This window comes from Trachypithecus francoisi, unplaced genomic scaffold (assembly GCF_009764315.1).
Source record: "Trachypithecus francoisi isolate TF-2019V2 unplaced genomic scaffold, Tfra_2.0 Lachesis_group0, whole genome shotgun sequence".
Taxonomy (NCBI): Eukaryota; Metazoa; Chordata; class Mammalia; order Primates; family Cercopithecidae; genus Trachypithecus; species Trachypithecus francoisi.
Genome location: NW_022681453.1, coordinates 181,221,808 through 181,249,389, shown reverse-complemented (window position 1 = coordinate 181,249,389; position 27,582 = coordinate 181,221,808). Strand labels below are relative to the sequence as shown.

The 27,582-nt window shown below is 40.9% G+C and overlaps 1 protein-coding gene across 1 annotated transcript; it reads left to right on the top strand.

The window, feature by feature from the left end:
- Positions 1 to 1,103: 1,103 nt before the first annotated feature.
- Positions 1,104 to 27,574, top strand: CMTM6 (CKLF like MARVEL transmembrane domain containing 6). The gene is made up of 4 exons (XM_033212895.1): positions 1,104 to 1,708; positions 13,297 to 13,473; positions 20,855 to 20,953; positions 24,785 to 27,574. The coding sequence occupies exons 1-4, from the start codon at positions 1,571 to 1,573 to the stop codon at positions 24,920 to 24,922; spliced, it is 552 nt and encodes a 183-aa protein (XP_033068786.1). The 5' UTR covers positions 1,104 to 1,570; the 3' UTR covers positions 24,923 to 27,574.
- The last annotated feature ends 8 nt before the right edge of the window (positions 27,575 to 27,582 follow it).

Below are 27,582 nucleotides of genomic sequence, written 5' to 3'. Positions count from 1 at the left end.
GACAATGAATCCTTGTAGCCCTGGTGAAAATACTCTTCTTTTGTTGGACAGAATTGGTGGCATCTTGGCCTTGAGAGGACATTCAGAATGCATGTAATCAAAGACAGAAGGGTAGTTCTGGCTGGTTCAAGGTGGCCCCTGTGGGGCAGTATCTACTTGTCTCTATTCATTTGAATGGGAGCTTTCCTTTGTTACTGGAAGAAGAAAGGGAGGTTTGGGGCCACGGAGAAGATGTAGCAGCTGATGGCAGCAGAAACCCTTCTCTCTTCCATAGGTTTTGAGACTCCAATGGAGAGATGAGTTAGAAGCTGACGTTTTCTGGGTTTAGCAGCAAGGTTTCGAGTCAGACTGCTTAGGCCTGCATTCCAGCTGCTCCTGGCTGTTTGTCCTTGGATATGATTTCAGCCTCTTGGCCTCAGTTTTCTCATTTGAGAATGAAGGTAACCGACTTTATACTGTTGAACCTACTTTATATTGTTGTGAAGATCCTGTAACTCAATCAACTTCAGTTGCTAAAATATAATTGCATTCCTTGACAAGTTCACACAAAATTAACATACGTGACTGTAGCAGTTGGTGACCAAGAAAGAGACAAAGGAAATGATTTTGAAAAGTGAGCCTAAATGGAATTTGGGGAGATGCGGGAGGAAGCCATTCTGAAAGTCCTTACAGACAACTCATTGTACTTAAATGAAATCCGAATTCTTCTCTTGGTCTGCAAGGCCTTCACATTATCTGGCCTTTGCCTACATCTCCAACATCTCCTTTCCTCCTGTACTTATCCCTAGGGACACAGGCCTTTGGGCTTCAGATTGAGCCAAACTCATTTGGTCCTCAGGACATTTGCACTTGCATGAAAGGCTCTCCCCAGAACTTTTCAAGCCTGGCTTCTCATACTTTGAGTCTCATTCAACTCAAAGATCATGGTCCTCAGAGAGGCCTTTCCTGACCACTCAGTTTAGTAGTGGCCATTTAAGTAGAGCACCCAATTCTCCATCCTTTTCTCCTTCTCCTTCCTCTTCTCCTCCTCCTCCTTCTTATTTTAACTAAATTTACCAAGCCACCAGAGGTGCTGAATCCTTTATTTTCGTGTCATATTTTCACATCACACTATTTTCACGTCACTTATCACTATCTGAAATTACTATTCATCTGTTTTCTTGTTTATTGTCTGTCTCTGTTACTAGGGATCCTGTGATTTTGCGTGGTACTTGGCTGTCACCCAAGCACCTAGAACGGGGTTCACTACACACTGAAAGTACGCAAAAACACTAAGTGAATGAACGAATGTCAGGATGAAAGATGGAGGGAGGTGAGAAACCCATCAAAGGCTCACAGAAAGAACTCAATCCTTGGATGAAAATAGGAAGAATCCCAAGAGCTAACAGGCAAGCTTGCTGAGAGAGGCCACCGGGCGGGCCGAGGGCGGGGGCGGGAAGGGGCGGAGTCGGGCGGAAGAAGGGGAAGAGGCCCAGGAAGTGACGGCCGCCTCCCCGCTACTGGGGACTTCTGGAGTCCGAGAAGTCAGCGGCCCGGTTGCTGCGGTCGCCGTGCTCACCGGCCCGAGGCGATGGAGAACGGAGCGGTGTACAGCCCCACTACGGAGGAGGACCCGGGCCCCGCCAGAGGCCCCCGGAGCGGCCTCGCTGCCTATTTCTTCTTGGATCGGCTCCGGTTGCACCGGCGCGTTCTCAAGGGCTTGCAGCTGGTGAGTCCGCGGTCAGGGAGGGCGAGCCCAGGCCAGGGAGCGGGGTCTGGCCCGGGCTTGGGAGGCCGCCGAGGTGCTTCGCTTCAGCTTGGTTGTTCAGTAAGAGGCGGTTTCCACACCTCTAGTTCCTTTCCTCTCCGCCTGGGGAAGGGGGCGTTACCCTCCGCCCTTCCGCCGGGCGGCCCCCAGTCCCACGGCTCTCCCCATCGGGATCCCACGACCTGGGGCCACCCAGTATTAGGCGGTCTCAGGAAATGCGTCGGAGACCCAAGTCAGCCACTTCAGCATCTTTCACCCATCCTCTGTAGCGACTTTCCTCTCTTCTCCCTGCTGCTACTCTGCATTATCGCCCACAGTGCCTGTATTTAGACCGTGAAGCGCTTTGTGTTTATCTTTCTCTAGCTCTTGCGGTTTTCCTGCGGCGAGCCCATGGGGGCAGCTTAACTTGCTGGACAAAGTCCTGCGATACCACGCGTGGCATTGAGATGTGTGTGTGTGTCCAGTAAATTGTCTTCTAAAAGTTTTATATTGATTGGAAAATAATTATTTCAAAATTGAGCAATATGGATTCTCAGTGGAAAGTCAAAAGGACAGCTTTTTGTGAGTATGTGCGGATAGCAGAACTAGGACATGGTATGCATCTTTCCGTTTTATTGAGTTTATTTTAAGCAGTTAAAGTACCATAAACCTATTAGTGAAAACATCAAAGCATCTTTGGGATTTAAATTATTCACTTTACAGTCGTGTTGAGCTCCTATGTACTGTTTCAACCACTGATGAGCAACATTTTCTGCAATAGAACCAGTTTAGGAAAAATCCGAATGCTTACAATGTTTATGAGTTTTGTTTTGTCTTACTTTGTTTTGTTTTTTAACCATTCTAAGTAAAAATTAGCTCTTTGGTTTCCTTGGAAATAAATTCTTATAACTCAAATGACCAGAAGTTAAATTCTTAGAACTCAGGTGACCTACTTTTATTGAATAGAAAAACAGAAGTCGGAAAATCGGCTGTTCAGCGATCAAAATGATCACATCTGCTGATGACTGGGAAATCATTTGAAAGCAAGGGATAATGCGGCCTATGGAACCCAGTAGGAGCTGGCCTTATCTTTCTCTTCAGTCTCCCTGTAGGTAGTTCCACACTGGCCACCTTTAATTTATTACGAGGCATCATCAGGGGCTCCTCCCTGCCACTGTTCCTTTGCATAAGCTGTTCCTTCTACCTTCTTCCTTCTGCTCTTCTCTGGTCAGCTGTCACATGATTTTTAGGTATTAGCTGTATTTCTCTGCAGTAAAGCTAAAATTTTCTACGTAAATAGAACTCTTTAGAACAGAAAAGAATATTCATCTGAAACTTTTTTTTTTTTTGAGACGGAGTCTTGCTCTCTCGCCCAGGCTAGAGTGCAGTGGCGCGATCTCGGCTCACCGAAACCGCCTCCCCGGTTCAAGCAATTTTTGTGCCGGGTAGATGGGACTACAGGCACGCACCACCATGCCAGGCTGATTTTTTTTTTCCTGTATTTTTCATGGTGATGGGGTTGATCAGGCTGGTCTCAAACTCCTGACTTCAGGTGATTTTCGCTCCCCGGCCCTCCCAAAGTGCTCGGATTACAGGCGTAAGCCACTGCGCCCAGCCCATCTGAAGCATTCTTGCTGCTCAAAAAAATCGTCTGTATTGGTTTGCTGCCCACAAAATCTCCTGTTTTCAGTTGCCTTTATTTTTTTTCTTTCTAATAAAAAGTGGCAAAGCTAAAGTAAATTTTCTCATTACCTTCTTTTTTAAATTAATTAATTAATTAATTAATTATTTTGAGATGGGTCTCGCTATGTCGCCCAGGCTGGAGTGCAGTGGCGCCATCTTGGCTCACTACAAGCTCCGCCTCCCGGGTTCACGCCATTCTCCTGCCTCAGCCTCCCGAGTAGCTGGGACTACAGGCGCCCGCCACCACGCCCGGCTAATTTTTTGTATTTTTTTTTTTCAGTAGAGACGGGGTTTCACTGTGTTAGCCAGGATGGTCTTGATCTTCTGACCTCCTGATCCGCCCGCCTCGGCCTCCCAAGGTGCTGGGATTACAGGCATGAGCCACCGCGCCCGGCCTCTCATTACCTTCTTATAGTTTAGTAAACTGTAGTTTCGTATCTTTGGACTAGAACATAACCAGTTTCCTTCCTTATTGCTATTATAGAAGAAAACATGGAACACAACCAGAAATGTTTGTGGTAAATGTTATACTTGGACACAGAGAAGATGAATTTGCCTTAAAAGATCGTTAGATTGTATTTGTTCTCCATGATTCATAAGAAGAAATGGAGAAAGAATAAAAACTAGTATCTCTTTATGAAATCTATTTATTTGTTTATGGGGAAATTGTCATGTTACAAGAATGCCTTTAATATGGAGACTTAAAAGTACTTTTTCATTATTGCCTTTCACTTTTGATGGTTGTCTTTTTGTTCCTGCTTTGTCTGTTTTGATAATGTCTTATCTCTTCACAGTAACAGTATATTACAGGAATTATCCAGCAAGTCCCAAGAAAGTTACATATAAAGTCAGTAAAAGTTGTCTTCCAGCCTGGGGCTATAGGCAAGGCCTTAACTCACATTCTTCCTTTAGATAGATTGGTTGTTTTACTTTAGATGTTTAATTTTTTAAAAAAACTAAACAGAATTGGGAGCTCCAGTAAGGAAACAACTGTAATGGAGAAACCCATAATCAGAAAAGGAGGTATTTTAACAAGGGACCTGCAAACCCTGTGAAATTTTATCCAAAATATTATACACTTATGTTTGAGTATATTATTCTGGACCCATAAATCTTAACAGAATCTATAAGATCCTACAAGAGAAAAGAAGCTTGCTCTAAAACTTAAAAACCAGACACTGTATATACTTAGGAAATTCTAACATTAGAGTCTTCGGAGGTTGAATTGGATTACCTCTGAGGTTCTTTCCACTCTTTTTTTTTTTTTTTTTTTTTGAGACGGAGTCTCGCTTTGCCGCCCAGGCTGGAGCACTGCAAGCTCCGCCTCCTGGGTTCACGCCATTCACCTGCCTCAGCCTCCTGAGTAGCTGGGACTACAGGCACCGGCTACCTCGCCCGGCTAGTTTTTTTTTTTTTTTTTGTATTCTTTTTAGTAGAGATGAAGTTTCACCGTGTTAGCCAGGATGGTCTCGATCTCCTGACCTCGTGATCCGCCCGTCTCGGCCTCCCAAAGTGCTGGGATTACAGGCTTGAGCCACTGTGCCCGGCCCTTTCCACTCTTAAAAATTTTTTTTCAAACCTCTGAGGCTCCATGGGGTTTGCTATTAAAGAACTGAACATTGAAGGGATAGAGAGTGGAGCCTGTATACAGAGGAGATTAGAGATAAAAGAACGTAGCTTCTCTGTCTCTTGAAGTTACATAGCTGTGTCTACCAGTCAGATATGACCTAAATTTTTTTAAAACCCTAAGCATCCCCCAACTACCATTCACCCTTCCAGAGCTTAAGAAGAAATGCTCAGCTGAGAATTCAGTATAAGGAGTTACTGGAGTCCTAACTGTATGCAGTTTTTCAGTTTATACTATCCTTAGATTTGTCCATATGTTCGTGTTTTATTTTGTGAATTTTTTTGAGGGAGTTTTTGTTTTAAGGGGAGAATTGACGTTTGGTAACCTAATTGCTTGCTGATATGCTGGTGCAGTGACCTAAATATGTGTAATTTTCTGTGCAACAAGCTCCACATTGTGTCCGTGCAGTCGGTTGACTGTCCTGATAGCTGCACAGTACTGGGATTCTAGTCACTCATCTGGCCGGCAGTTTTAGAAATCGCCAGTGATTTTTCAATTTATTACATTATAAATGTTGCCCTATAAGTACCAAGAAACAAATTACTTAGAAGCATTTCTTATATTAATGCTCTTTTCATTATGAAAACTGATGTGTAGTAAATTGAAATGTTCTATTTTTACCTTGAGGAAGATCCATAGTGTCAGCAAATTATATCTTTGAACGTTTGTAAGAGTAAATATTTGCCTAAGCAAGGGAGGCCTGGACTGTTTCTTCAGACCAATGGATTTTTAAATTTGAACTTTACTTACAACTACAAGGTTTTTAGTAGTAAAGTTCATTAATTTATAATTCATATCATTTTATAGATGGAGCCTTATAATTAATGACAAACATTTAAAAGTTCTTTTTATAAAATATAAGTAGTAGACTGTTAAATTAATGGAGAATTCGTATTTAATATAGTGACCATTTTAAGGAACACTTGAAATTTCAGAAAAGGTAGTGAAACTGAGGCCGGGTGCGGTGGCTCATGCCTGTAATCCCAGCACTTTGGGAGGCCAAGGCGAGCAGATCACAAGGTCAGGAGATCGAGACCATCCTGGCCAACATGGTGAAACCCCGTCTCTTCTAAAAATACAAAAATTAGCTGGGTGCTGTGGCGTGTGCCTGTAATCCCAGCTACTCAGGAGGCTGAGGCAGGAGGTGGAGACTGCAGTGAGCCGAGATCGTGCCACTGCACTCCAACCTGGCAATAGGAAAAAGAAAGGTAGTGAAAAAAAAAAAAGGAAAAAGAAAGGGTAGTGAAACTGAAATGGAGAGACAGATGCAAGATAGTAATTATCCAGTGTTTAAATAACCAGAGCTGTAAGATCATCTTTCAGTCACTGAGACTTCCCAAATCTGTTGATGCTAGCAAATTGTTTTTAATGTATGATTTAATACATTAAGGGAAATATACAGAACTGTGGGTTTAACTTCACAAAGCCAGTCTTACAGGGAAAAGCTACACAAACATACATACTCGTAAAAGGAATTTAACAAACAGTGTTTCATGGGGAGAGGAAGTACAGAGTGGGAGTCAGAGACCTGGGGTCTTGTCTGCGTGGAGCTAACTTGGGGCTTAATCTGTCAGTAGCTTAATTCCATCTTTGTAAACATGACGGTGGGAGACTATGCCCTCTAAGGGCCCTCGTGACATTAAAAGCTTGATAATTCCCTTAATTATATTTGGGTAAAATTTTATGTCATTAAAAGGAGTTACGTTGGGTATACAGTTGTTAGGTACTTAGCTTAATATTCAGTAAGCAATATTTAGTGTGATGACTTCATGCTATTGAGAACAAAACTGTTTACCAAAAAATAATAATTGAGCCTTTTTACTTATGGGTTACATTTACCATGAACTTCTTAGCTAATTCAGTGACATTTTTCTCTCTTCCTATTCTTGACCACTTTGGCATTTAATGCTGGCGACCACTCATTTCTTGAAATTCTTCCTTCAACTTTTACACTTTTTTTTTTTTCTTCAAGATGAAGCCTCGCTGTCGCCCAAGCTGGAGTGCAGTGGCGCAGTCTCAGCTCACTGCAACCTCTGCCTCCCGGGTTCAAGCGATTCTCCTGCCTCAGCCTCCTGAGTAGCTGGGACTATAGGCGCGCACCACCATGCCCAGCTAATTTTTGTATTTTTAGTAGAGATGAGTTTCATTACGTTGGCCAGGCTGGTCTCAAACTCCTGACCTCGTGATCCACCCTCCTTGACCTCCCAAAGTGCTGGGATTACAGGCGTGAGCCACCACGCCTGGCCAACTTTTACTCTTTTTTCTTTTTAATACAAAAAAGCGTCTGCTGGCCGGGTGCGGTGGCTCACGCCTGTAATCCCAGCACTTTGGGAGGCAGAGGTGGGTGGATCACAAGGTCAGCAGATCAAGACTATCCTGGCTAACACGGTGAAACCTCATCTCTACTAAAAATACAAAAAATTAGCTGGACCTGGTGGCGGGCGCCTGTAGTCCCAGCTGCTGGGAAGGCTGAGGCAGGAGAATGGTGTGAACCCGGGAGGCGGAGCTCGCAGTGAGCCAAGATTGAGCCACTGCACTCCAGCCTGGGCGACAGAGCAAGACTCCGTCTCAAAGAAAAAAAAAAAAAAAAAGAGTGTCTGCTTACCAAAAAAAAAAATCAAGTAAAAATATTAAAATGAAGCCACTTTCCTACCCCTCGCACTGCCAGGTGTCACGGTATGATAAACAGTTTGGAGTATGTTTACTTGGTGCTTTTTAAGGAGTTTTCTTTTTTCTTTTTTTAATAACACTTCCTGTGGCTTGCTTATCCTCTGTTAGTTGCTCTTTTCCCTCCTATACTGGAACTGTAGAATTCCTTTAGGCCCCACCCAGTCCTCTGTTCCTCCTGTTTTCTAACCTACTAAACCAGGCAGGTGTTCCCTGCTGCCTTTATCTGGACATCCATATTCCCTTGCATGATCATCACACAACCACACCCAATTCCTAAACCATTTTTTTCTTCATCCCCATCCAGTTAGGTCAGTTGCCTTATTATCATTTTTGGATTTACTATGCAAATTCTTGCTCTTATGAATATGTTTTTTTTCCTCCTCCACCTAGAATTAGAATGTCATCTGTCTCTCCAGGTTCTGTGTGTGTCTCTACCTGGTTTGAGTCCTGCTTTTCTACTCATCCTTCTCCAGCTTCTTAGAACATTTTCTTGAGATTTTCTAACCTACATATAATGAATGCTCAGTTAATGTGGTATAAAATGTGTGGTTAGTATTGATTCTTGTACACTGAGCTTATTACTCCATCATTATATCTTCCTGTACATAGAACAGTATTGGAGTGTTGCTAGTTCAAGTACACTTTGAACTAGCAATTGTGTAATGCTGTGGGAGCTTACAGAGGAAGGTTAGTAGCCTCAGAGATGGGTAGTCAGATAATTTTTTTTCTTTTTTTTTTTGGTAGAAACGGGGTTTCACCATGTTGCTTAGGCTGGTCTCAAACTCCTGAGCCCAAGCAATCCTCCCGCCTTGGCCTCCCAAAGTGCTGGGATTACAGGTGGGACCCATCGCACCTGGCCAACAGAATTTCATATTGACTATAGCTTGTAGTGCCAATTTCTTGGCTTTTAACTTGAGATGGGAACTAGTGAATGTCCAAACTTGTTTTTTTTTTTTTTTTTGAGATAGTCTCGCTCTGTCACTCAGGCTGGAGTGCAGTAGCGCCATCTTGGCTCACTGTAACCTCCACCTCCCGGGTTCAAGCAATTCTCATGCTTCAGCCACCCAAGTAGCTGGGATTACAGGCATATGCCACCATGCCCAGCTAATTTTTGTATTTTTAGTAGAGACGGGGTTTTGCCGTGTTGGCCAGGATGGTTTTGAACCAGGTTGGCCAGAAGGACTCAAGTGATCTGCCCGCCTTGGCCTCCCAAAGTGCTGGGATTACAGGTGTGAGCCACTGTGCCCTGCCAGATGTCCATACTTAATATTGTACTCCTTCATTCTCTTAAGATGTCCAGGCAGAATGCCTCTTACTGTTGCTCTGAGGCAATAGATCAGTAAGGTCAGTAAGAATGACACCTGTTAATACATTTGGAATAGGACTTGTAATGACTTGAGACTGACTGCTTGTGGACAAGCTGGATCCCATCCTTTTTTCTTTTTTTACCGAGGATAGACAAGCAGCCTGTGTCTGTCCTACAGATAACATTTTATTGCCATATAGCCTTCACACATGAGTGTGCCTAGTAATCTAATTGTAACATGAATGGTTCAACTACTCCCAGACCCTAGAGGTTTAGGCTTTTATCGTCTCTCAGTTAATTGACTTTTATACACCTGAGGCATGTTTTTTAAATTTCTCAGAGAGAAACTTTCAAAACTTGGACAAGATTTAACATAGAGGCAAGAAAAAGGCAAGTGAAATGTCAGATATTTAGTATTTTATTAGACCATAGTCATGTTAGAACTCATCCTGTAATTCTGATTATAGGAGACTAAGGAAGTGTCTTTACACAGTGGCCTTCTGGGATTTGTCTTGGTGTTGTCACTTTATATCCTGTGGTGTAATGATTGGGAGTGCCTTACCTAACACCTGTCTGAAGGAAGTTGTTTGGGACATGTTGGGCTGTTTCATGCTTCACTAACTTACAGGACATCAGAGGGATATCTATTTTTTTTCTTTTATATAAATTCTTTGCAGTTGTGGGGATATATACATTTTGTATAAGCAGTAGGAGGGAGAGGAAATCCCTTAAAGGTTTGGATACCAGTACAGATTTGAATTTTTTTTTAACTTTTTATTTTGAAATAATTATTGATTCACAGGAAATTGCAAAAAAAAAAAAATACAGGGAGGTCCCATGCACTCATTTGTATGTGTGTGTGTGTGTAATTCTGTGTAATTTTATCACATGGATAACTCTATAATCACCACCACAGTCAAGATACAGAACTGTGCCATCAGCACAGGCTCCCCTGTGCTACCCCTTTGTAGCCACACCTTTCCCCTTTCTCTTGGCTGCCACTAAGTTGTTAGCCATCATTATTTTTTTTATTCTAAGAATGGGCTATGAATGGAATCATACAATATGTAACCTTTTGAGACTGGATTTTTTTTTTTTTTTTTTTTACTTTGAATAATTCTCTGGAGATTCATCTAAGACATTCAATATATCAAGTTTGCTCCTTTTTATTGCTAATATTCCATGGTATGGATGTACCACAGTTTTAACCGTTGGACATCTGGGATGTTTCTTTTTTTTTTTTTTTTTTTTGAGACAGAATCTCGCTCTGTCGCCCAGACTGGAGTGCAGTGGCCGGATCTCAGCTCACTGCAAGCTCTGCCTCCCGGGTTTACGCCATTCTCCTGCCTCAGCCTCCCGAGTAGCTGGGACTACAGGCGCCCGCCACCTCGCCCGGCTTGTTTTTTTTTTTGTATTTTTTAGTAGAGACGGGGTTTCACCATGTTAGCCAGGATGGTCTCGATCTCCTGACCTCGTGATCTGCCCGTCTCGGCCTCCCAAAGTGCTGGGATTACAGGCGTGAGCCACCGCGCCCGGCCATCTGGGATGTTTCTAGTTTGGGGCTACTATGAATAAAATTGTTATAAACACTCATGTACCGGTTTTTGTACAAACGTTAAGTTTTCATTTCTCTGAGATAGATGGCCAAGAGTTCTGTTCCTGGGTCATATGGTAGATATATGCTTAGTTTTTAAACAGTTCAGCCATGCTGAACTGTTGTTCAGGATGACTGTACCCTTGACTCTTTTTGATGAAAATGTTTTGTAGGATAAGATATTTACTATTACTATGAAATGTATCTGTTGATTTTGGGAACAATCTTGTTGCCATTAACCTGTCTGGTTGCTTCTACTGGCCTGACTGGTGTGAGAAGGGAATTCCCTTTAGCCTGTAACTTAGGTCATCAGTCGTTTTGATGGTTTTGGCCCTCAGCAGGAAATTCCCTCAGCTTCCACAAAACGCACACAAACTGCCCAAGCAAAATATTCTTCTTCACTCTCTTCCCTTCTATTTCTAGAGAAGAGTTAGCCCCAAACCTGAGCCCTGAATCCTATCTTTAGAGAGCCATTTTTCTACCTCTGTCTTTAGATCGACCCATCTTACTCAGTTCTCTCCCATGTTGAAATTCCCTTCTCTTTGACCTCATCCACTACTGCCCTATCTGGCCATTCTTTCCCAGCCACGCTTACTGCCTATGCTGTCTCTCTTTCACTGCCTTACCCTCCCCTTATTTCCCAATACACAGTATTGTCAGTGAGCTTCTCTCCCCGACTACCCTGGAACTTTTCTTGCTGATGTCACCGGTAACCTTGTTATAGCTCAATCTAAGGTAGGTATTTCAGTGTTGTTCTTACTTGACCTCTAAGTAGCATTTAGCACTCTTGATTACTTGTGTGTGTGTGCGTGTGTGTGTGTAAATACTTTTTTCTTGTTGACTACCCCTTTGCTTGCTGCTCCTGGTTGTCCTTTGCTGGTTTTTCCCCTCTGCATATCCTAGAAATCTTCAGATTCCTCACATTTCCACATAAGGCTATCTTTCCTCCTTTGGGTCATCTCACCCTCCCACTCTTCTGCCTCCCCCATCTTTATCTGCATGTTAGACCTCTCCTTTGAGCTCCAGACCATGTATTCATTTGCTTTCCAACTACATCTTCACCTAGCTCTTCCACAGACCTCCTCAATCACAGCGTATTTAAAACTGAATTTATTTTCTCCCCAGCATCCTTGCCTTTTAAAAAGAAAAAAACCTGACTGTTTCTTCAGTGAGGACCAGTATGTTAGTATCACATACACAGCAGTTGGAAGTAGTTAAAACCCACTTGCGTGTAATTGAGTTGCCAAGTTAACCAGAGTTAATATTCTCCGCTCACCATACCAAGCATCCTGACCTCACACTGGTCACCCACAGCCTGCCATGGCCAGTAGGCGTCTCATGAGCACACCCAAACTCTTGCTTCTGTTATCAGTTGAGTTGTGTTGTTCCCATACTGGTTTATGCTAACTATACTTTTATGGCCGTACAGTTAAATACTACAAAGCTAAAACTGAGTGTGAAAAGGAATTGCTTTTCTAAAACTAAATTGAATGCTTTGGAAAGACTGAAAGATAAGTTACTACAATATTTATCTGCCATGGAATTAAGGAAGAGCAAGGCAACTGTAAAAGGCTGGTAAAACTAGTCTGACTCTAGAAAGATTCTGAACTCTGTTTCTCAAGTGTTTAAGATGTCACTTCACTTCAGATAACATCAGTCTGGAAGTGGTAGTCCATAGATGATGAAAGTGAGTAATGCAGAAAATGTGGAATTCCAGTCAGTAGACCCATAAAGAAAAAACTCACTTCAAAAGATTGTTAATAAATATGCATTTTTAAGTTAAAATGTTTAAGGTACATATGTGTTATCTTATGTTCCATATTATTTGTACGCATCTTGTCGGATACGAGCTTTTGCATCCTGTGCGATAAGAGCTTCTGCTGCATCTCTCAGTGATTGCCACTCTTCTCCATTGCTACTGTCTACTCGCTATTATTTGCCCTGATTTCCTACATCAGCTTCCCAGTTGGATGTCCACCCCAAGGTTTGCCTTACCTCTGGTGCCTTCTCCATATTGTAGCCAGTGAGAACTACTGAAAGCATAAACCTGATCATTGTCAACCTTTACTTTAAAACCCTTAAAATCCAGACTCTTGAATTAATGAGGACGTTTAGATCCGGCCTCAGCTTACCTCTCTAGCCTCACGTAATAATTTTTGTGCTGCCGTTCTCTTCCCTCAAACTCTATACTTGAGCCGTGTTGATTTGACTCACTTTGGCAGTTCAGTTGGAGGTCAGGGTGTGTTGTCTGTATGTTGGGTCAGGGGGTAGGTGCCATGCTCTCATTTCTGGGCCTTTCTATGTACTGCTTCTCTGCTGGGAATTTCTTTCCTTAATCTTTCATCCCCCAAACTGACTCCGTTCTTCAGGTCTCAGCTTTCTCCTTCAGGAAGCCTTTCCTGACCCCAAAGTTGAGCTTCTCTCCTGTGTGCTTTTATAACAATATTATGTATTTCCCTTGTTCTGGCATTAGTACACGATGGGTTAATTCTTTATTTACCTGTATTTCCTTCAAATCGGCCAAACTGTAAGTTCTGTGTAGGTGAGGTTTATTCATTAATCTTGTTTGCCATAGTCTCCTCATTGTAAATATTTAAATATTTGAGTAAATGTATTATTCAGAAACAGCTTTCTAAATACTGTAGGTTCTCTGAAAAACACTTAAGTAAAATGTTTTGCTTCATTTGTAGTTGCTGTCTCTGCTGGCCTTCATCTGTGAAGAAGTCGTATCACAGTGTACTTTGTGTGGAGGACTTTATTTTTTTGAGTTTGTAAGCTGCAGTGCCTTTCTTCTGAGTCTCCTTATACTGATTGTGTATTGCACTCCATTTTACGAGAGAGTTGATACCACAAAAGTAAAATCATCGGTAAGCATGAGAAAATATCATCCCCATATTAAGAGCATAGCTATTTTGTATTCTGGCATAGTTTTATTGTTTAAAGCAGTAATGTTTTCAAAACTCAGCAACATGAAAAGACAGTATCCCTTGTTCCAACTGGCTCTGCTTCTAAGCACCTCTGTTTTTTGCTACCGAGGGGATGATAGAGAGGGAAAGTGAGATCAGAGTGAGAGTGGCAGACACTGCCAATAGTTTACAGCTATTGGTGGTTTAATGTAATTCACATTAGACTTAAAAAAGCCTAGGATTTTGTCACTTATGATTTCTCACTTTTGAGTATCACTCATTGGTTCTACAATTATTAATTGTGTGCCTTTATTACATGCCAGGCGTTTATATGCTAGACACTGGAGATAGAGTAGTGAACTAATGTGAAATATTTCTGGAGCTTTAAAATAAAACAACATTTAACGCTTAAAGCTTCAGTGATCAGGGAAAATAAAACAACATGTAATTCTTCCTATATTTTGCTTTAATGGTATTATGAAAAGTTGTCTATGAGTGAATTAAGAATGTATTTGTTGAATTTATTCATACATTTTCTTATAAAAATAAAAACTACTTGAGAGTCTTATTTTTTACAAAATTAGAAATGCTTAACTTTTTAACACTTAGTATGCTGACCTGATAAGGTTTTTTGTTTTGTTTTGTTTTTGCGATGGTGTCTCATTCTGTTGCCCAGGCTGGAGTGCGGTGGTATGATCTCAGCTCACTGCAGCCTCCGCCTCCCAGGCTCAAGCAATCCTCCCACCTTAGCCTCCCCAGTACCTGGGACTATAGGTTTGTACTACCACACGTGGCTAATTCTTATATTTTTTGTAGAGACGGAGTTTTGCCTTGTCGCCCAGGCTGGTCTCAAACTCCTGGACTCAAGTGATCCACCCCCCTCAGCCTCCCAAAAGTGCTGGGATTATAAGCGTGAGCCACCATGCCTGGCCCTGACCCTACGTTTTTGAGTATAGTTGAATGTGTGAGATGACACATGAAATAATTTTTATTTATTTATTTTTGAGATGGAGTCTTGCCCTTTCGCCCAGGCTGGAGTGCAGTGGCACAATCTCGGCTCACTGCAACCTCCGCCTCCCAGGTTTAAGTGATTCTTCTGCCTCTGCCTCCCAAGTAGCTGGGATTACAGGTGTGCACCCGGCTAATTTTTGTATTTTTAGTAGAGATGGAGTTTCACCATCTTGGCCAGGCTGGTCTTGAACTCCTGACCTCGTGATCCACCCGCCTTGGCCAACCAAAGTGTTAGGATTACAGGCATGAGCCACTGCACCCGGCGAAATAATTTATATAGTTACTGAATTTAACAATTGAGCAATTTACTTCTTTTTTTTTTTGTTTTTGCCTTTTTTTTTGAGACGGAGTCTCGCTTTGTCGCCCAGGCTGGAGCGCAGTGGCCGGATCTCAGCTCACTGCAAGCTCCACCTCTCGGGTTTACACCATTCTCCTGCCTCAGCCTCCAGAGTAGCTGGGACTACAGGCGCCCGCCACCTCGCCCGGCTAGTTTTTTGTATTTTTAGTAGAGACGGGGTTTTACCATGTTAGCCAGGATGGTCTCGATCTCCTGACCTCGTGATCCGCCCGTCTCAGCCTCCCAAAGTGCTGGGATTACAGGCTTGAGCCACCGCGCCCGGCTGCAATTTACTTCTTTAGTAGCATTTGAGTTGTCAGTAGTAGTTTGTGAAGAGTTGTACGTGTCAGGGTTGGCAAAATAATCCACATTTTTGAGGGAAGGGATTATGGTAGATTTTGAATTTTTTTTTTTTTCTTTTTGAGACGGAGTCTTGCTCTTGTCGCCCAGACTGGAGTGCAGTGGCAGGATCTCGGCTCATTGCAACCTCTGCCTCCTGGGTTCAAGCAATTCTCCTGCCTCAGCCTCCTGAGTAACTGGGATTATAGGCACCCGCCATGGCTAATTTTTGTGCTTTTAGTAGAGAAAGTGTTTCGCCATGTTGGCCAGGCTGGTCTTGAACTCCTGACCTCAGGTGATCCGCCTGCCTTGGCCTCCCAAAGTGCTGGGATTATAGGCATGAGCCACCGCAGCCGGCCTTTTTTTTATTTTGAGGCAGGTCTCGCTCTTTTGACCAGGCTGGAGTGCAGTGGCATGATCACGGCTCACTGTAGCCTTGATCTCCTGGTCTCAAGCAATCCTTGTGTCTCAGCCTTCTGAGTAGCTGGGGAGTAGCTGTGACTACAGGTGTGTGCCACCACTCCCAGCTACTCTTTTTGATTTTTATTAGCGATGAGATCTTGCTATGTTGCCTAGGCTGGCTTTGACCTCCTAGGGTCAAGCAGTCCTCCTGCCTTGGCCTTCCAAAGTACTGGGCTTAGAAGCGTGAACCTATGCCTGGCCTGATTTTGCGCTCTTACAAATAAGAAATAACAGTATAAAAACAGGCCGGGCGTGGTGGCTCAAGCCTGTAATCCCAGCACTTTGGGAGGCCGAGACGGGCAGATCACGAGGTCAGGAGATTGAGACCATCCTGGCTAATACGGTGAAACCCTGTCTCTACTTAAAAATACAAAAAAAAACTAGCCGGGCGACGAGGCGGGCGCCTGTAGTCCCAGCTACTCCGGAGGCTGAGGCAGGAGAATGGCGTAAACCCGGGAGGCGGATCTTGCAATGAGCTGAGATCCGGCCACTGCACTCCAGCCTGGGTGGCAGAGCAAGACTCCGTCTCAAAAAAAAAAAAGAAATAACAGTATAAAAACAAACCAGTAAGATTCTATTATTTTAGATTAATAAGAAGCAAGCATTAAATTATATATTGATTATACACCTAAGATAGTTACTTTTTCTGTATAACCTTTTGTACCTCTTGAATTTTGTGCTATAGGAATCTATTACCTTTTTATAAAAATATATTCTAAGTTAAAAAATAGACTGGAGTGGTGGCTCACACCTGTAATCCCAGCACTTTGGGAAGCTGAGGCAGGAGGAGCACTTGAGGCCAGGAGTTCAAGAGCAGCCCGGGTAACATAGTGAGACCCCATCTGTACAAAAAAATGAAAAAATTAGCTGGGCATGGTGATACGTGCTTGTAGTCCTAGCTACGCAGGAGGCTGAGACAGGAGGATCAAGGCTGCTGCTGTGCATTATAAATCACACCATTGCACTCCATCCTGGTGACAGAGTGAGACTCTGTCTCAAAAATAAATAAATAAAGTTTATACCAAACAGTTAAAAATTAACTTTGAAAAACAAGTAGAGTCTGAACGAAATCTATCAAGCATTTTATGAGCACATATACACAGTTCTTGGTATAGTCAGTATGTGACCATTCTGTCATCCGGGCTGGTAATGTAGGTAGCTGCTGTCAGCATGGATGTACTGTGTGCCAATTACTTTATGTGCTGTGATTTAGAATCCTTACACCTTATGCTCCATTTCTCTTTGAGGAAACTTAGTTCAGGGTGATTAAGGAACTTGCCCAAAGTTAACACAGCTAGGATGGAAAATAAACTGGATTTGAACTCAAGGCAAGCGCTTACACTACACTCTGTGACCTAGGCAGACTCTGTTTTTTTTTAAATTTTTTATTTCACTTTAAGTTCCGGGATACATGTGCAGAACGTGCAGGTTTGTTACATAGGTATACATCTGCCGTGGTGGTTTGCTGCACCTACCAACCTATCATGCTAGGTTTTAAGCCCCGCATGCATTAGGTATTTGTCCTAATGCTCTCCCTCCCCTTGCCCCCCACCCCCCGACAGGCCCTGGTGTGTGATGTTCCCCTCCCTGTGTCCATGTGTTCTCACTGTTTAACTCCCACTTACGAGTGAGAACATGCGGTGTTAGGTTTTTTTGTTCCTGTGTTAGTTTGCTAGGAGCAGAATCCTGTTAGAACCAATGCCCTACCATCTTGAGGTGCTGTCATGGCTAATACCTTCACTATAGGAATCTCTATGACAATGACAACAGAACTCATTTTTTTAATGAAATATATATTAAGAGGATACAGATACTCCTTAGAATTTTTGTTAATTATATTTGTAGTCTTTGGACATTTTCTTTTTTACAGATGAATATACCATAAGATTTGGACAAGGGAAAAGTTCTCAAGTATCTGAGCTGGTTGATTTATAGTTTGAATGTGTAAATATAAATATATATATAGACACATACACACCAAATTCTGACTGGAAAAATTTATATTAAAAAAATTAAAAGTTGAAATCATTTTGTCATTTCTTATTTCAACAGTGAAACATCACCACCATAAAAATATTTTTAGAAATGTTTAGTATTTATTTTAATGCTGCATCTGTAGTGTTTAAAGCACACTGATCAGGAAACGGTATTGTAATATTGTCCAGTTTAGTATCATTTTGACAAGAAACAACACTGTAATATTGACCAGTATAGTATAATGGTGTAACCTGAAAAAAGTAAAACACTTGTTATATCAAACTTAAGCATTTAAAAAGTCATTTTAGAGTAAATACTAGTTTAAAAATACTGAGAAAAAAGAAAAATTAGTCCTTTCATCCTAAAATAGCTTTTGTATTATTTTGCTATATTCCTTTCAAGTCTTTTGTTTCCATTCATAGGTGTTTTTTAAAATTTAAATGATTTGTAATCATAGAACATATATTCTGCTTTTTACCTAATATCATAAGGATTTCATGCTTGTTTGCATGGTTTAAAAATCACTTTTTACTGTCTGCATATTAATACACTTAGATTTTAAATATTTTTTCATGCAAGAGAGGTTTTCTGTTTTAGAGGAATGTGTTTTGAGTGTGTGGTAGTGGTGGTGCCTAGAGAGGAATAATTTTTTTTTTTTTTGAGAAGACGTCTTGCTCTGTCGCCAGACTGGAGTGCAGTGGCGCAATAGGAGCTCACTGCATCCTCCACTTCCTGGGTTCAAACGATTCTCTGCTTCAGCATCCCGAATAGCTGGGATTACAGGCATGTGCTACCACACCCGGCTAATTTTTGTACTTTTAGTAGAGACGGGGTTTCGCCATATTGGCCAGGCTGATCTCAAACTCCTGACCTCAGGTGATCTGCCCACCTCGGCCTCCCGAAGGAGTAATATTTTTTAAGAGAATGTTTTCTATCCCATGCCATTGCAGTCACAGTCTATTAAGAACAACAGTAGCCAACATTTTTGGGACATTTACATTTACTAGTGGCATATAGCTTGACATTTACATTTACTAGTGGTATAGCTCAGATTTGAACTCAGGTAGACTGGCTCTAGAACCCATGTTTGTTGAACACTGCATTATTGTCTCAGAATGATTGTCTTATTTCAATTAACTTGAATGTATTCTAAATATTAGTAAATAGAATTTTATATTTATATGCAATAAATTTGAAATAATCAAAGGAATTAAAAAATAAAGTACTACAAGGAAACACCTTTTAGAAGCAGAGAAAACCTCTTTTTTTTTTTTTTTTTTTTTTTTTTGAGGCGGAGTCTCGCTCTGTCGCCCGACTGGAGTGCAGTGGCCGGATCTCAGCTCACTGCAAGCTCCGCCTCCCGGGTTTACGCCATTCTCCTGCCTCAGCCTCCCGAGTAGCTGGGACTACAGGCGCCCGCCATCTCGCCCGGCTAGTTTTTTTGTATTTTTAGTAGAGACGGGGTTTCACCGTGTTAGCCAGGATGGTCTCGATCTCCTGACCTCGCGATCCGCCCGTCTCGGCCTCCCAAAGTGCTGGGATTACAGGCTTGAGCCACCGCGCCCGGCCCTTTTTTTTTTCTTTTTTGAGACAGAGTTTCGTTCTTGTCCCCCAGGCTGGAGTACAATGGTGAGATCTCGGCTTACTGCAACCTCTGCCTCCCAGGTTTAAGTGATTCTCCTGCCTCAGCCTCCCAAGTAGCTGGGATTACAAGCGCCTGCCACCACACCCATCTAATTTTTGTATTTTTAATAGAGACGGGGTTTGACCATGTTGGCCAGGGTGTTCTTGAACTCCTGACCTCAGGTGATCCACCCACCTCGGCCTCCCAAAGTGCTGGGATTACAGGCGTGAACCACTGTGCCCGGCGAGAAAACCTCTTACATTTTTATAAATGTTAAGTGAGTGATTGACAGTTTAGGAATTTTGTGTTAAATAGTTTTATTGATTTTTTTTTTTTTTTTTTTTTTTTTTTGAGACAGAGTCCCGCTCTGTCACCCAGGCTGGAGTGCAGTGGTGTGACCTCGGCTCACTGCAACCTCCGCCTCCTGGGTTCAAGTGATTCTCCTGCCTCAGCCTCCAGAGTAGCTGGGACTACAGGTGCCCACCACCATGCCTGGCTATTTTTTTTTTTTTTTTTGGTATTTTTAGTAGAGACAGGGTTTCACCATGTTGGTCAGGCTGGTCTCAAACTCCTGACCTCATGATCTGCCTGCCTCAGCCTCCCAGAGTGCTGGGATTACAGGTGGGAGCCACCGTGCCCGGCCAGTTTTATTGGTATTAGGTTTAGTGGAGTGTGCAGTTCAGAAAACTCAAAAAGTATCAGACTTTGGAGTGGCTATCATTTTACCAAGTTTCCCTTTCTGAATCAAGTATATATGAAAACTTGAAAACAAGTCATTACTGTTTTCAGTTGGCATATGAGAGCCTTGTGAGATAATGCCTGAGAGAGCACTTGGAAACCCATGAAACATCTCATGATTGTAAGCTGCATTATGATGATATATGGAAGTTTTATGTAGTAGATAAGCTCATCATACAGGCTCACTGTGGATTACCCACTTGGAACAGTTGAAGGCATTATGTTATTCCAGAAAGCTTAAGTGTCTGAAAAACACACTCTTGGCATACTTCTATTTAATAATGGGTGGTTTTTAAAATTCTTTCTTTTAGAAAGTGCTTTCAAAGCATTAGAATACTCTCAGAGATGTCATCCTACCATAAAATACTTTGAAAGGAAAGAAAAATGCTTTTTTGCTGGAAGTAAGATGGAATTGTAATAAATGCTTTAGCTTAGATAATTGTATTATGTCCCAGAGAAAAAGAGGCACACACAAACACTTGTACACATGCACACGAGATCTTTTCCGGGACTGTTTTTTTTTTTTTGAGACTGGATAACAAAAAACGTCCCAGTTAGCTGGGACTACAGGCTCATGCCACCTCTCCTGGCATAGGGGGCTGTTGTTATTAAAAGATTATCTTGTAATGTGTTCTCTCAATATGCCCAGCCCAGCGCCCAGCGTGGGTACTGTTTATTTTACACAGTATTTACTGATTGCCAGGCTTACTGAAAAGTTAGAAGTTTGGGTATGTAAGTTTGGGTTGTATCAAGAAAAACAAGCAGCCAGAGCTTTTTAAAGTTAAAAATGAACAAGTTCATTTCCATGAATCTAACTGTATCGTATTCCTTCTGTGTTTTGTATGTATGCATAGGATTTTTATATTACTTTGGGAACAGGATGTGTGTTTTTGTTGGCATCCATCATTTTTGTTTCCACACATGACAGGACTTCAGCTGAAATTGCTGCTATTGTAAGTACCTTGTATTTTTAACATTGCTTATTTTTGTTTCCTTAGAAATATGGAATTTGGAGAGTACTTGACAAGTTATACAGCATGTTAGAGTTGTTTTTCTTTTAACTTATTTTTTAGTGTAATTTTGAATAGAAGACCTTAAAGCAAATCAATATGATAGCCTTTGAAATCTAGAGCCTATAGAATTTGACTGAATTTTGTTTAAAAAAAAATCTACTTACTCCACATATCAATGTGTCATTGCTAATGGAAGTGGTAAAATTGACTTTATTATTTTATATTTCTTCACTTTCAGTACAATAAATGCACACCTACATGCCAGGTGCTATTCTAGGTATGGAGAATATATGGGAGAAATTATTCAGAGGCTCAGCCTAGAAAAGGAGACAGAAAAGTAAAATTGTAATGGAGTTTATTAAATGAACCGATGGAAGTTGTTCTGAGACTGGGTGCTGTGGCTCAGGCTTGTAATCCCAGCACTTTGGGAGGCCAAGGTGAGAGAATCACTTGAAGCCAGGAGTTCAAGACCAGCCTGGGCAAGCAACATAGTGAGACCTCATCTCTACAAGAAGAGAAAAAAATTAATAATAAAAAAGTTGGTCTACACAGTAGTTTTCAGTGGGTTATACATATCCTTAAAGGTTCACCAGGACTTTTCAAGGAGTACAAGGCAGAGATAGTTTTGAGGAAATTAATTACCAGCTTTTTAATCTCCATATGTAATCTTTTTTAAAACTAGTATGTCTGAGAATTTATCTCTGGTGAAGGAGTCTCACCAGCTCTTTTCCACCTTCCCATTCACAGTCGCCACCCACCTTGCCCCCTCAAAAAGAAAAAAAATTGTGTGTCCTGAATCTTGCTGCATTAGTTCCTTCTCACACTGCTATATAGAAATACCTGAGACTGGGTAACGCATAGAGAAAAGAAGTTTAATTGCCTCTTTTCTGACAGCTCTACAGGAAATGTAGCAGGGGAGGTCTCAGGAAACTTACAGTCATGGCAGAAGGCAAGGCAGAAGCAGGCACATCTTACGTGGCCAGAGTAGGAGGAAGAGAGAGTGGGGAGGTGCTACACCGTTTTAAACAACCAGATCTTTCAATAACTCACTATTACAAGAACAGCACCAAAGGGGAAATCTGCTCCCATGATCCTATCACTTCCAACTAGGCCCCAGCCCCAACGCTGGGGATTACAATTTAACATGAGATTGGCTGGGGACGCAGACCCAAACCATATCACTTACTGTGGTGGATTACCCTGAGTTGTAAAACAAAACCCTTGAGTATAACAAAGAGACAGTTGAAAATAAAGATCCAATTTTTATCCGAAATTCTTGGGGCCAGAATTTTTTTTTTTAGAATTCAGAATATTCTGGATTTTAGAAAGGTAGTGCTGTACATATCCTATATTACACAACACCCATTTGAGGGCCTGGGACAGTACCCTGTCATCTAACATTGGTTTATCTGAAGTAAAACATACGAATATTTATAGTAAAAGGGATAAGAAAAGACTGTAAATAGTCTTACTTCGTGTCAATTTTGAGCCAAGTGAATCATGAAAACCTTGAGTTAATTAGTTCTTTGGGTTTCGAAATTGTAAATTAAGGATCATGGCCTTGGACTGGTGCCAGTGCTGTGAACTTGAATGACTAGCAACTGGACAACAAATTGTCTTGCAAGTCAGCTGGTTTCCAACTAATACTTTGTTTTTAACAAAATTGAAGTTAGGCTGGGCGTGGTGGCTCACTCCTGTAATCCCAGCACTTTGGGAGGTCAAGGTGGGCGGATCACAAGGTCAGGAGTTTGAGACCACCTTGGTCAACACAGTGAAACCTTGTCTCTACTACAAAAATTAGCCGGGCGTGGTGGCGGGCGCCTGTAGTCCCAGCTACTCAAGAGGCTGAGGCAGGAGAATTGCTTGAACCTGGGAGGCAGAGGTTGCAGTGAGCCAAGATTGTGCCACTGCACTCCAGCCTAAGTGACAGAGTGAGACTCTATCTCAAAAAACAAAAAAAAAAAACCCAAAAATTGAAGTTGTAATTAATAGAGTTGTCAGCTAATACATCATTAAAACTGCTTTTTATGATAGAAGACTCAAAAGGAGTTCAGAGAATTGCATGGCTATATTTACCTATTCATATGACAACAGTTTCGTAGCACTTACATGTGTAAAAACAAAACATAGAAGTAAAATTAACACTGAATCTTGATTCATTCTAGCAATAAGCAATATTTATTCATGGGTACATAAACCAATAGAAGAGAAAAATCAAAGTTTTAATAGGGCTTTTGGTTAATTTCAGTTTAGAATCATTTTTGTTGCAGAGGAGTATGAGATGGTGATAAATAAAATTATGAGTATAAAAATATATTACTATAAAATTCTGTGGGGAAAGTGAAATGAAGTTGAGGAACAATTGAGTTCCAGTGAAAAAATTTACAGCTATAAAAAAAAATTTGGATTTTAATTAGATGATGTATTAGACCATCCCAGTATTTGTATTTCACTGGGTATATTTAGTAGTGACTGGTAGTTTAAAAAGCCGATATTTATAATATGCTGGACATTACCTTTTGTAACTATTTAAATTATGAAAAGTTTTACAGACGTAAATGCATGAGGAAGTCCTTTTTGTTTTTTAAATTCAGAAGTATGTAAACAAAAAAGCTCTAAGATCGCTTGTCTGGAGTGTATAGTATAGAGGGCCTTATATGGACTGGAGCTCTTTGAGGCGATCAGAGACAGTTTCAAAAACAAGGGTGACATTTGGTCTGAGTTTGATGTATTTAAGAAGATTGCCAGGAAAATAAGGGGATAAATGCCATCAAGTCAAAAATAAAGATTCCAGAGGGAAAAAGACTTGGCTTTTGTGGCGGGGGATGGGAGGGTGGGAGGCGTCGATAATTAAATTTACATTGGATATGTTGGGGATATCTGGGGGAATTAATGAATTTGGAGCTCAGCTTACTTTGTGGTAAAATGAGGTGGAATGCATATTCTTTAGAGGGGGGAGGACAGGTCAGGAGACTGCAACAGACTGTAAGAGAATGTTATTAATAAAAATCGTGGAGATAGAGAGTATTAGATTTGGAAGAGACTTTAGCCATCACCTACATCAATTTTCTCTTTTTTACAGAGCACTTATTTGGCCCCCATATCCTTAAGGGTTTTGCTAGTGGAGAAGCTAAATTTGAAGCAGGCGCATGGTCTTCTGTCTCTTGATAGAATTCTCAGAATGTTTGATCATATTTTAGAAGAGAACAATTGAGGAAGTGACTTAAGGAAGAGGAAGTAGGTAGTGGCATTGTGCCACTGTGTCATTGCAATGTGACAACTGGAACGTGTATTTTATTTAAGTAACTTAACCTAATAGTATCTTCAAAATGGAATTTGTTTTGATATTAATAACTTTTTTCATTTTCACCTAGACTGAGTTGCCTAGTCACATTTCCTTATCACATCTGTGGGTCAATCTAACGATGCAAATATTCTTGTGTTCTGTATCATTTTTTAGGATTTAATGTTTATCTGTTAACCCTAGTTTCATATATTAGCCCTCCACATATAAACATGCACACATAAGGCAGAACATTAGTACTTTGTGGGACTTTGACTGATAGCCATTATTCTGGAAGTTTTTCTTTTATAACTTCTTTCCATTTTTTGATGACTTAAAAAAATTTTTTTTGAACATTAAAGAGTAGTTGTGTATAAGATAAAATTCATAAACATCTTGCTTATATGAAACACTGTCCAAGCCAAGTAGGAAATGTAAGATTATATTCCAAAATTCCTCCTATAACCTTTCCTCATTTTTTTCCTCAGGTGTTTGGATTTATAGCAAGTTTTATGTTCCTACTTGACTTTGTCAGTATGCTGTGTGAAAAGCGACAGGAGTCCCAGCTGAGAAAACCTGAAAATACCACTAGGGCTGAAGCCCTCACGGAACCACTTAATGCCTAAAGACTCTGGGGAGCAGATGCTAACTAAGGTAGTGACTCTGCACTGTGGTGCCCGAGCCCTGGCAGAAGCTCTTGTAAAATTTGTGTAATTGTTTAAACCACTTCTTACGGAGAGCAAGAGGAAGGTCAAGTAGGCAGTTTGATCAATATTGTGTCAGCCACCACAAATTAGGCCAGATAAGTTAAAAAATTTAAAAAAAATAATGATTGAAACATCTCAAATGGAGATTTTGGTGGGAGGAGGAGAGAACAATTGTATTTTAAATCACACAACTCAAAGGTTGATAAATGATTCTGTCATTCTGTTACAGGTCATTCTTTTACTAGGCTTAGCTTCCAGATGATGCTTTATAGCTGTATAAACATGATTATATTCATCTACTTAGAAATTCTTTAATTTTTAAATTAATTTGCTTAGCTGTTTGTTTTGATGCTTAGATTAGGTTTTGTTAATGGGAATTTAACATATTTAAGAAACCAATATTTAAAATGTTGGTCTAGGTTTTTTTCCTTAACATATATTACCAGGCTTCACTGTATTTCACTCAGCCTTAAATTTTACAATATTTTTGGATAACTGTTATTAATTCTTTCTGAGACCTTGGTATAGCCTATAAAATGTATGGAGATGTTGGTATTTTGTGTGTATAGAAGCAACAATATCAGCAACTTCGTGTTTATACTGCACCTTGGTTGTTGATGTCAAGTGAGAAAGAGATTGTTTTGTAACACATAAAAAAGTGGAAGAAACTGATACCACAACTAAGGACCAAAGATAAGAAAGACTTTTTGCCCAAAACAGTGAAAGTGATTATAAAAACAAGCTTTGACCACTTACCAAGTATCTGAAGAGATGAGTTCATACTATGATTTAGAAAGTGGTTCAATTCCCCTGTTGGCATATGATTATTTTTACTAAAATTAATACAGCTCTGTGGGTCTTCCTTAGTGTTTTCTTTGAAGCCAGTCTGTTTTTTTTAGGACCCCAGCCTTTCGTTTTTCATCGTTCGAGATGCCTCTTTACTGTCTCCTTATCAGATAGAAATGGAACTATGTGCTGCTGCTTCATCTAGCAGAGGTTGGCCTCTGGCTCTGACGCTTACTTTTTGTCAGTTGTCTTTAGGTGGTCCTGAATCTTGGGCCCTTTTAATTGTGAATATTGTGTAGCAGGATCTGAGAGTCCTTGTTCTTACATAGGCATTGGTCTAGTTTGTCTTTGGCAAGGAACATCTTAAGAAAGTAAATATCCAGGGAGCCCTGCCCAGACTAATACTGTTGGTGGCATAAGGGAGAATCAAGCCATTCTCAAGAGATAACTTCATAACCAGAGTTGTCTGTTGGCTAGCAGCTGTCACAGGTAGGCAGGACACTTGGGATACGACCTTTCTGTCCAGGTGGTTCACAGACTAGACCTTTCTTCTCCTCCTCCTGGAGTTTTGACCTGGGACTCTAGTGTTAGGATGATGAGCCCATACATCAGGTCCTTCTGCACTTTGGTAGAAGTCTCCCAGGGTAGGTTTCCTATATTTGAAACAGTGGAATCATGTTTCCAGGGATAAAGTTGAATGACCTCATCCTTTTTTTTTTTTTTCTCATCTGCCATTTGTGTGTCGTAGATGGGTTTTAGTTGCATGAATGTGGCTAATGTGGTTCTCAGAAATCGGTCAGTATGGCCTGACATAGCTTCTGCTCTGTCTTACTGACTCAGTACCTTTAGGATTTGTGTCAGAGTTTGGATACTAGTGTTAGTGGTAATGTCACCACTATTTAGTTGGGAGATAATGAAGCCAATCATGGATGCTGTTTTTATTGGGCATGTCATCTAAGAAAAGAGAAATAGTTGAGTCTTGGGTCTAAGAATAAGGACTGATTCAGAAAACTAGTTTATGATAGGTAGACTAGAGTTTCACATCAAACCATGCCATTGTGATTTTTAATGTCATCTAGACCTATCTAAAATTCAGAGCATATCATCTGGCCTTCCTCAGGGTCACCACCCATGCATTGCGCTTAGTCAAGATTGACAGATACATTCTCATCTGGCCTGTCATACAAAACATCTTGTCATTGAGCTTAAGTTCTGCTTGTTCTGAGGTTTCACCTCCATGTGTTTCATTGGTACAAAAGTGGATTTCTTAGTTGGTCACTGAATTCTTTCTTTTTCAGAAAGATAGTCTGTTCACTGGTAGATTTGGTCACTCTTAGAGTCTTCCTTCACATTGTTTTTTTATGGGACCCATGAATGGTTAGCCTTTCTTTTCTATTTTAGCAGGAAATAGGAGTAAAAAGACCATTGTAGTAAATACGTTCAAGGGGAACTTGGGACCAGAAACCACTGTTACGTACAAAAAATGGCAAACTCAATAAACTCAAATTTAAAATCATTTTTAAATTAATAGTTATGATACATTTAATTTTATATTTTATACAAATAGATTGCTTAGAATGGTTCTCAAGAATTATAAGGGAAATGAACTCAGTACAAAAATTTTATAATTACCTATGTTTTGTTTGGGGGCTGGGAAATGTATTTTTACATTGTTTATAGCCAATCATTTTTATATTTGTCAATTTAAATCTTATGGGTCTTTTTTATCTCTCTTGATGTCAAATTTTATAGTCTTTTTAAATAAATCCATTTAATTAACATGTTCGTACCTT